Source organism: Morus notabilis, unplaced genomic scaffold, assembly GCF_000414095.1.
Source record: "Morus notabilis unplaced genomic scaffold, ASM41409v2 Scaffold37, whole genome shotgun sequence".
In the NCBI taxonomy this organism is placed as follows: Eukaryota; Viridiplantae; Streptophyta; class Magnoliopsida; order Rosales; family Moraceae; genus Morus; species Morus notabilis.
The window spans coordinates 87,071-97,921 of record NW_010363279.1 but is presented as its reverse complement, the minus strand read 5'-3'; the positions used below and the strand labels follow the sequence as shown (position 1 = coordinate 97,921).

Below are 10,851 nucleotides of genomic sequence, written 5' to 3'. Positions count from 1 at the left end.
AGTTTTTTTGAAATGACCCATGTACATAGACTAAATAGAACCCATTTTTTGACACGTAAGATATAATCAAAATTTTTTTGTTATAAAAAAAACGGTCTACATTCTCAATTGCTGTTTTGCTCCGGTCTTTTTTATCAAATTTTCTCCCGGCTACCACTACACCCATTTGTTCTCTCTCTCTCTCTCCACCCTGCCTGCTAAGAAGTCCGTCTTTCTAAGTGTTCAAGAGCCAGAAAATTTTTAGAAGAAGAAGAGCAAGATCAGGAGATGGGAACTCTAGGGAAAGCAATTTACACCGTTGGATTTTGGATTCGGGAGACCGGCCAGGCCATTGATCGCCTCGGTTGTCGCCTCCAAGGAAACTACTACTTCCAAGAGCAGCGTAAGCGTCGTTTCCCTTTTCTTTTGCCCTAGATCCCGCTTTAATCCCTAATCTTCTTCTTCTTATGTTTCCAAAACTTTGATTTTCTCGCCTGTTTTGTTTAGTCCATTAGCTTATCAGATGAAGGTTTTTTTTGCAAATGCTTTTGTTGTATGCGTCGCTCGCATTTTCTTTTGATGATATGCCAATTCAATTTTTCAGAAATGGAGTTTGGGCTGAATCGATTTCTCGACGAATGTGGCTATATGTTCAGATAATTTGATTATCAGTTTTGAGTTGAGTAATTTGAAAGTACCTTGCTTTTGATATATTTATTAAAGCCAAACGAGTGAATGTGAATTCTCTTGGAAGTTCTGTGTGGGAGAGTCGAGATTATACTATTGGAGATGAGTGATTTAACTCCTCTTCGGTCTCCTGGTGTGGGATTTTGTATAGCAGTAAGAAGAATCTAAATGCGAAAGGTTTTACTTGAACGTTTAAGAGTAGTATGTGTCGGAGAGAGATTGTTGATTTTGATAAAAAAAAAAATGGTTCTTTAGCATGAACGAATGTCCTCCAAAAACCTTTTTTTTTTTTTTTTTTTTTGCCTTAACGAGTTTAGTCATTCGAAAAACCTAGGGAATTATGGAATTTTTTCATGTTTCTAGTTTTTTAATAATTTCATTAGAATTCATAAGCATTTGAATGTCTTATTAGAGCTAATTGTTTCAATGTCTTCTGTTAGTTGTGGAGTCTCGGAGCAAACAATAAGCGTTGTACTCACAATCTTGGTTTCATGTTTGTTCCAAAGTGGTTACAGCATTCTTTTTCTTGCTTATTTTGTGTATTTTTTTCGCGCATTCTGCTTGCATCATCTCCGCCCTGATTGTTATACATGGGTTGAAGCTGTCTTTAATTTTTTTTTTAAATTTTCGTTTCCTTACTGTTGTGAGATACGGTTAATAATAGGAAGAGATTTTTATGTGATTGTGTGATCCCAGATTTTTAGGGATTTAGTGAGCTGTATATTTTCTGGTTAGAGATATTTGTAGATAGGTTGTTCTGATTTAGTTATTATTTAGCTCCTAGCCGTGTATCATATAAGTGTGTATACCAATTATACAAATAATAATAATAAAAAATTCATTCCAAATTTCATCGTTCGTGACATGGTATCAGAGCCCTAGGGCTTTTCCTGGGGTATTCAGTTTTTCTCAACCTAGTGTTGTTTCTGATTCAAGCGTTCTTTTCAGTCCAAATTGCTGCTCGCTTGCGTCATGTTTTTTTCTTTCCTTTCTCGCTAATTCTTATTTCGCGAGTTTGATTCTTGATTCTGTGGTTCCCCTTCTTTATCACCCTTGAAATTCATGACCTTTCTATCCAAAAGTCATGTCGGAAGTGACCAGCAAATCAACAGAGGTGCCTGCGTCCTCTCTGACTGAGAACAACCATCAGTCAACAGGGGATTTGCAGAATATTCAAGCAGCGTACATGCTTAATGGAAAGAATTATCTGAAGTGGTCTTAATTGGTTCGCATGTGTTTGAAGGGAAGAGGCAAACTGAGTCACCTACTCGGTACTGGTCCCAAATCAGGGGATCCTAAATTTGATGCTTGGGACGAACAAGACTCCCTAGTAATGTCCTGGTTGTCGAATTCTATGCAGCCAGACATCAGTGACACTTGTATGTGTCTGGGCACAACAGAGGAGATATGGGAGTCTATCAAACAAACTTATTCTAAAGTGAATGATGCTGCACATATTTATGAAATCAAGATCAAGATCTCAGCCACAAAGCAGGGAAATCGGTCAGTTACTGAGTATTCTAATCTCTTGAAGGGTCTTTGGCAAGAGATGGATCACTATCAGTGCATTCAAATAAAGTGCAACGATGATGCAACCATTCTTAAGAGATTCGTTGAAAAAGGATGGATTTACGATTTTCTTGTAGGATTGAATGTGAAATTTGATGCAGTCCGAGTACATATACTCGAAAAGGAGGATCTGTCATCATTAAATGAGGCAATTGCAATCGTTCTTGCTGAAGAAGGTTGAAGAGGTGTCATGATTGATACACACATAATGGAAAGTTCTGCGTTGGTGTCAAAGGCTGCAAATGCAAAGCTGGTTCGAAATAACGTGTGAATGAAGAACCGAGGCGGGCTTTTGAATCAAGACCATTTAACAAGGACTCCTTATGGTGTACATATTGCAAGAAGCATTGTCACACTAAGGAAATGTGCTGGAAACTCAATGGAAAACCACCACACATGAACATAAATTTTGCAGACAAGAACATAAATGAACGGGAACAAGCTCATATTGTCAGCACTCATTCAAGCAGTGAAGGACCACCACAGAATCCAACCCCTGAATTTAATAAAGAAGAAATTGAGAAGTGGAGGAATTTCTTGAGATCTCTTGACAAACCATCCTCGGTAGGTACATGTTCATTAGCATTTTCAGGTATATCTTCTTCCTCTTGTATTGCTAATGTCTTGGATATAGTTTCTCCAAACACATGGATAATTGATTCCAGTGCCACCGACCATATGACTTGCTCGTCCAAAAATTTCATCTCATATATCCCTTGCTCTAGTCATAGGAAAATAACCATAGTAGATGGTTCTGTTACCATTGTAGCCGGACAAGGAGATGTTTTTATAAACAACTCACACTGTAAAATGTCCTTCATGTTCCCAAATTGTTTATAAATCTTGTTTCAATCCAAAAACTCACCAAAGATTCAAATTGCAGTGTGACGTTTTATCCTTCTCATTGTGAGTTTTAGGAACATGGCACGAAGAGGGTAATTGGACATGCTAGTGAAAGAGATGGACTTTACTATCTGGAAGAACAAAATGGTCGTACTAGAGTTGAGAGCTCCCTACCCATTTTATTCCTTTTTGAGTTAGTTATTTCTAATAAAGACAAGGTTTGGCTTTATCATCGTCGTCTAGGTCATCCATCATTTAGTGTTCTTATGCTTATGTTTCCTTCGTTATTCAAAGGGTCAGTTGTTGAGAATTTTCATCGTAGTGATTGTGAACTTGCTTAGCACAAGTGTGCTTCTTTTCCAATAAGTAGTACAAAAACGTTTGTTCCTTCACTCTTATCCATAGTGATATTTGGGGACCATCCACGGTTGCTAATATTTCTGGAGCTAAGTGGTTTGTAACATTTATTGATGACTATACTCGTGTGACGTACATATACCTTCTGAAAAATAAATCTGATGTTAGTACAATGTTTTCCAATGTCTATAATATGATCAAGACTCAATTTGACATGGGAATTAAACGTTTTCGATCCGACAATGCCAGGGACTATTTTAACCAATTTCTTTCCCCATTTTTTTCAAAAACAGGGAATTTTTCATGAGTCCTCTTGTGTTAGCACGCCTCAACAAAATGGAGTAGCCGAACGGCCATCTTCTTGCTATCACAAGAGAATCTCTATTTCATAAAAATGTCCCAAAACAATATTGGGGAGAAGTCGTCTTAATTGCTGCCCATCTCATAAACAGGTTACCAACAAAAATTCTTGACTTTAAAAGTCCCATGGAAACTCTCACAAAATTCTTTCCGATTTTCTGTGTCTCTAACAATCTTGTTCCAAGAATTTTTGGAAGTGTAGCCTTTGTTCCTATTCACTATCAAAACAGGGGAAAACTTGATCCACGTGCTTTCAAGTGTTTTTTCATTGGATATTTATCCACTCAAAGGGTACAAATGTTTTAATCCGCCCACAAGAAAGTTCTTTGTTTATGCTGATTCCACCTTCAATGAAAGTGAGTCATATTTTTCGCATTCCCATCTTCAGGGGGAGAATTTGAGTGAAGATAGGGAAAGAGACTTGTTACTTCTTAATATTCCGAGTCAATCTCAATCCACTATTCTGAGTCTGTTCAGTAGCCATCTACTAAGTCAATTGAATCAATTCCTGTTCCTGTCCAGCCTACATCTGTAAAGTCAGTACTAGCTCAAAACACTACTCGGTCATTATAGGTTTATTCCAGGAAGCAAAAGGAAATCTCCCAACCTATGCATGCTTAATCACCTATTCGAGATGTTGTTTCCTCACCCGTCTATGCTGCAGAAACCACTACACAATCACCAACCTACCAAAACAGCCACACCACCACCAAGCCTTGCCGAGACCACCACACAGTCATCGGGTCCTAAGGAATCTGTTGAACCAAATGACTATGACCTACCAATTGCCCTTAGAAAAGGAACCAGAACTTGCACAAACCATCTATTATACTTGTTCATGTCCTATAAAAACCTATCCCCGAGTCATAGAGCCTTCCTAAGTAGCCTACAAACAATTCCCATTCCCAGAAACCTATCCGAGGCATTAGGAAATGAGAAGTGGGAGAATGCTATGAAAGTGGAGATGGAAGCTCTAGAGAAGAATAAAACATGGGACTTGGTCAGGTTACCTGATGGAAAGAAGTTAGTAGGATGCAGGTGGGTTTTCATTGTTAAGTATAAGTCAGATGGTTCCTTGGAGAGGTATAAGGCAAGGTTGGTTGCCAAAGGCTACACTCAAACCTATGGTATAGATTACCTTGAAACTTTTTCCCTAGTTGCAAAAATGAACACGGTACAGGTTCTTCTGTCATTGGCCGCTAATTTTGAATGGAGCTTGCAACAGTTTGATGTTAAAAATGCTTTTTTACATGGTGATCTCGAAGAGGAAATTTACATGGAAGTTCCTTCAGGGCTTGAATCCAAAGAAGGATTGGTGTGCAAGTTGAAAAAGGCTCTATATAGGCTCAAATAGTCACCGAGGGCATGGTTCGGGAGATTTACAGAAGTGATGATAGCGTTGGGATATAAACAGAGTCAAGGAGATCACACCCTATTTGTGAAGCACTAGAAGTTAGGGAAATTGACAGCATTATTGGTATATGTAGATGATATTATAGTGACAAGCAATGATGTAGAAGGAATGCGAAGCTTAAAGAAGTGTCTGGAAAAGGAATTTGATATCAAAGAACTTGGAAGGTTAAAATATTTTATAGGTATTGAAGTAGTGCATTCAAAACAAGGAATATTTATATCACAACAAAAGTATGTATTAGATTTATTGAAGGAGACTGGAATGCTAGGGTGTAAGACAATTAACACACCGATCGAGTTCAACCATGGGTTATGTGATGCTCAAGAAGACACCGTGGTAGACAGAAGTTCTTATCAGAGACTTGTTGGGAGATTAATTTATTTGGCACATACGAGACAGATATTGCCTTTGCTGTGAGCGTTGTTAGTCAGTTTATGCACAATCCCAAAGAAATGCATCTCAAGGCTGTACAAATGATTCTACAATATTTGAAGGGTAATCTTGGGAGAGGAATTCTGTTCAAGAAAGGAGAAAGCGTGACACTAGAAACCTACGCTGATGCAGATTATGCAGGTTCTTTAGTTGACAGAAGGTCAACTTTGGGTTATTGCACGTTTCTAGGTGGCAATCTTGTGACATGGAGGAGTAAAAAACAAAGTGTGGTGGCAAGATCAAGTGCGGAGTCAGAATTCAAGTCAATAGCGCTTGGAATTTGTGAACTATTGTGGATCAAAATAATAATGGATGATCTGCGAGTAAAGTGGGAAGGACCAATGAAATTGTATTGTGATAACAAGTCGGCCATAAGCATTGCACATAATCCAGTAGAACATGATCGAACAAAACATATTGAAGTTGATCGACACTTTATAAAGGAGAAGTTGGAAAGCGGCTTAATCTGTACTCCATTTGCTTCAACCAAAGACCAGTTAGCTGATGTACTTACAAAGGGACTGCCGAGTACTGTCTTCCAGAATATTATCAGCAAGCTTGGAATGGAAGATATCCATTCACCAGCTTGAGGGGGAGTTTTGTGAGATACGGTTAATAATAGGAAGTGATTTTTATGTGATTGTGTGATCCCTGATTTTTAGGGATTTGGTGAGCTGTATATTTTCTGGTTAGAGATATTTGTAGATAGGTTGTTCTCATTTAGTTATTATTTAGCTCCTAGCCGTGTATTATATAAGTGTGTATACCGATTATACAAATAATAATAATAATAAAAAATTCATTCCAAATTTCATCATTTGTGACGCTTACATATTTGTTCCTTGTGTTGAATACTTAGGCTTTCGGTTGCTGTTCATGTAGTTTTGCTTGTTTTCTTCCGTGTGAACCACACGGTACTAATGTTATTGTTTTCTGTACTTATAGTGTCTAGGCACCGGACTCTGATGAACATATTTGATAAAGCTCCAGTTGTTGATAAGGATGCATTTGTGGCCCCAAGTGCGTCTATCATTGGGGATGTTCAAGTGGGACGAGGATCATCTATTTGGTATGGATGTGTTCTGAGAGGTAATAACTTCTTGAGGATGTCTTTGGAATGATGTACATGTTTATTTCATTCTATGTTAGTTTGTAAACATCTATTACCAGCGATCAGAGTCTATTACCAAAGTATAAAACCTTTTCTTTCTGAAGAATTTGAGGGTCGTTTAGAAATTTGGTGCTTTATGTTACAGTTATGCTCTCTTTTCGTCAAAATCAGCAATTTCCATTTTGCTTCCCCTAACAAAATGTACATGAGAGATATATTATACGTATATTTAGGCTAGAGATGAGCTGTAGTTTTATTCCTGAAGAGTTTTGTAAAGTATGTTATTAATCTTATAAACTCATTGTGCATAGGTGACGTCAACGGCATAAGTATTGGGGCTGGAACTAACATACAGGATAACTCCCTTGTGCATGTGGCAAAATCTAATTTAAGTGGTAAGGTGTTACCAACTATTATTGGTGACAACGTTACTGTAGGTAAGTAATATGTTGATAATTATACATCTTTGATCTTTCAATGGACCTGCTGGTTTTTCTTGTTTTGTTCTTTTAGGACTCTGATTGGCTTATTGTGAACTAGGCAGGTCACAGTGCTGTTTTGCACGGCTGCACTGTTGAGGATGAGGCCTTTGTTGGCATGGGGGCTACACTTCTTGATGGTGTTGTTGTTGAGAAGAATGCCATGGTTGCTGCTGGAGCTCTTGTGCGACAGAATACCAGGATCCCCTTTGGAGAGGTATCTCTGTCTATATTTTACAACATCAGTGCTTGCTCGACTTTTTAAGGGGTCTATTAACACCAATAGCTCTTCTTTAGAAGCCAAACAAAAGGGGTTTGATTGTTGATTTGAACAGATGAAGAGATTCTAATCTGATTAATATCCTACGGATATATTTGGTTGTATATGACAGGTATGGGGAGGTAACCCAGCAAAATTCCTGAGGAAACTCACTGAGGAGGAGATGGCCTTCGTTTCCCAGTCGGCCACCAATTATTCCAACCTTGCACAAGTCCATGCAGCTGAAAATGCAAAACCTTTTGATGAGATAGAGTTTGAGAAGGTTCTCCGGAAGAAGTTTGCTCATCGAGATGAGGAGTATGACTCCATGTTGGGCGTTGTTCGTGAAACTCCCCCAGAGCTTGTTCTTCCAGATAATATCCTACCAGACAAAGCACCCAAGGCTTCTTCTTAAAAGATGAGAGTTTTGTCTTTATCTCCTTTTTCTAAATTTAATTTTCTTCTTAAATTCAGATCATGAAAATTGATATCAAGTGGATATTTCTTTCTCATGTGCAAATACCTGGAAAGGGGATCACTTTCTTTTCCAATAATGACAGAGACATGTTTTAGGGGAGAATTATGGCTCTTTTTGCTACCCTTCTGTTTCCTATGGTTTTTGGAAACTCTTGTCTGCTTTTATGGAAGCTAATGACATTAATCAGCATCTATGTATGTTGATTTGCGTTTGCTGTATTTACTATAATTTCGTTCATTTCACCGATTCGAGTTTTCAGTTTTAAGTTTTTACAGTCAAAAACTCTAAAAAAATATCACATTTAATTTTTTCTATTACAATTAAAAGTTTTCAGAAAATGTTACATCTTAACTCGAATTGAAAATTTGAATAAAAAAAAAAAAAAAAAAAAACCATTTACCCAGATGCTTGGCGAGGGAAATGTGTTCTTATGCTCAATAGTCGAGAGTGAAGTTGTGTGGTCAGCCCTTTCCATCACTGTACTCGAGTATTTCCCAGCAAATGCTAGCGAAACTGAACACGGTGAGGTTTAATCCCTGGGTTACTCTTGGGCTCTACCTCGAATTTTGGCATATTGCAAAAACAATGGAAAAATCGAAAATATGGATGATAGGCGATGATGTCGTTTTACTGGGCTTTTTGGACCACTTACTGGGCCCACTTTGGGATGAGTCCGGTTTAATCTTTTGAGAAAATTTCTGAAGTTACTGATAACGTGTCTGAATTTGATAAATATTCTTTTAACTAATTAATTATTTAATTAAAAATAAAAAGTAAAAGTTAAGATTGATATTTGTCTTCTCTTCCCTAGTTTTTTGGCGGTTCACTGGGCTTGGTAATAGATCAGTCCAGCTAAACTTTGGGCTATCTAGAAGATCAGTTCAGCGTCATACAGGGTGAAAATTAGCCCGGCCTTTATTTCCCATCCGCTCAGCATCAGCTCAAAACAAGTCCGACAATAAAATCTACCCCCAAAGTTAGCTGTGTTATCTTCTCTTAAAATTATGCCCTAAAATTATATTTATTTGTATAATAAGTGACTGAAAGCATATGCATCTTTATGCGGACATTCCTTCATATTAAAAAAAAAATTTTTTTTGAGGGAAAAAGGCTAAAGGAAAGACTAAGCAACCATGATGCGAGGCAATCGAAGAAGGGGAAAAGAGCTTTTCTGATTGGACATTAAAGAAGAGCTCTTAATGTCAATGTACCATATTTCAGTACAAAAAATTTCTTAAAATGAGATGAGCCATTTTGCATCAATAATCATGGTGCTACGAGGGCCGGATCTTCTCAACTTCAAAGATCCAATCAAACTAATCCCAAATGGAAGCAATTTAACTACTCTATATGTCAGGAAATAATTATTGGGCAATAGGAATCTTAAAAGCTGAAAAAACAAAAATCTCCGTGATTTATGCCTTCTAATTGGATCAGACAAAAAAGTTGTACCCACCAATCATCCAACACCTAGAATAATATCCACTCCCATTTTTTTTTGTCATTAATTTTTAGGTTTAATTTTCCTATCTCACTCTAATTATTTCGGACATGCATCTTGATTCTTTCATTATTGTTACTTTCCATTTCAATTTCATCACTTTTATTAGGAGTGTTCAAAAAAACCAAAAAACTAAAACCGACCGATACTGAACCGTCAAATTGATCGAAAAAAATCAAAAATTCAGTTCCACGTTAGCAAACTGACTAATTCGGTCGGTTAATCGACCGTCCATGACTTATGGGTGGTTCAATTTCAATTTACCAGCTGAAGTAATCGATTATCCGAACCGACTGACCAATTTTAAAAAATTTATTATCCATATATTCAAACCTCTAATCTTGTAGATGGTGAATATAAGTCCATTATATTATTGAAGATGAACGTTTGAAATAAGTTAGAATTCTCTAACTTGTAAGTTGTGATGGAGAAATTAAATACATAGCCCTTTATATAAAATAATTGAGAGAAGACATTCTCATCTCTTTTTAATGTGGGACTATTAAAAGTCTAATGTATTTGAAAATTTAAACACATCAGACTTTTAAAAGTCTCACATTGAAAAGATATGAGAATGTATTCCCTCATCTATTCTATATAAAGGGCTATGTATTTCATTTATCCATCACAACTTACAAGTTAGAGAGGTCTAACTTTTTTTGAACGTCATCTTCAATAATATGATGGACTTTAATATAAACAAGTTTTCTAATTGAGATTAGATATAAAGCCTTAGTTCTTATGGATACATTCTTTTAGGCTTTATTTTTATTTTTATTTTTTAAGCTATTTTTTATTTTTAATTTTAACTATTTAAATATTAAATATTTGAATGGTTAAAATTTAAGAAGATTATACTTCACAAAAAAATTTTTAAATAAGAAACTGACCGATAAAAACTAATAAAAATCGGTTGATTAACCGACCGAAAATATTATTTTTCGGTTCGGTTTAGATTTTAAATTTTTAAAAACTGACATTGTCAGTTCAGTTTTAAAACCGACTGAAACTGTCAGTTAAAAACCAATGAACACCTTACTTTTTATATAATATAGTTCAAAAAACAATACTGTACAGACTCTTTTATAGATGGTACATTAATCTCTTGACAATTATCTTTTCAACTTTCTCAAACAAACATACTAAATAATAAGTTTTTATTTTCATATTTATTTACAAGGATGCCATCCCTTTTTTCTCCCATATTCTCTCCTGCGTACTTTCACCATCTCAGCTTTCCAATCTCTCTCGATTCTAGCCTATATTTCTCTTTCTTTTTTGAATGCTTGTTTCTCTTTCGAATAAATAAACCCTCCCATATGATGCTCTTAGGAAAAAAAAAAAAAAAAAAAAAAAAAAAAAAAAAAAAACCCCTGGGGAGA

At 36.3% G+C, this 10,851-nt stretch overlaps 1 protein-coding gene across 2 annotated transcripts; it reads left to right on the top strand.

Moving 5' to 3' along the window:
- Positions 1-92: 92 nt before the first annotated feature.
- On the top strand, positions 93-8,070 carry LOC21392362 (gamma carbonic anhydrase 1, mitochondrial). Of its 2 annotated transcripts, none has more exons than XM_024169317.1 (5): positions 93-382; positions 6,587-6,730; positions 7,064-7,147; positions 7,297-7,448; positions 7,624-8,070. In XM_024169317.1, exons 1-5 carry the CDS (start codon positions 268-270, stop codon positions 7,903-7,905), a joined length of 777 nt encoding a protein of 258 aa, XP_024025085.1. In that variant the 5' UTR covers positions 93-267; the 3' UTR covers positions 7,906-8,070. The 2 variants fall into 2 exon arrangements, with proteins under 2 accessions (XP_024025085.1, XP_010102071.1); XM_010103769.2 differs by having other exon boundaries at positions 7,064-7,189.
- The last annotated feature ends 2,781 nt before the right edge of the window (positions 8,071-10,851 follow it).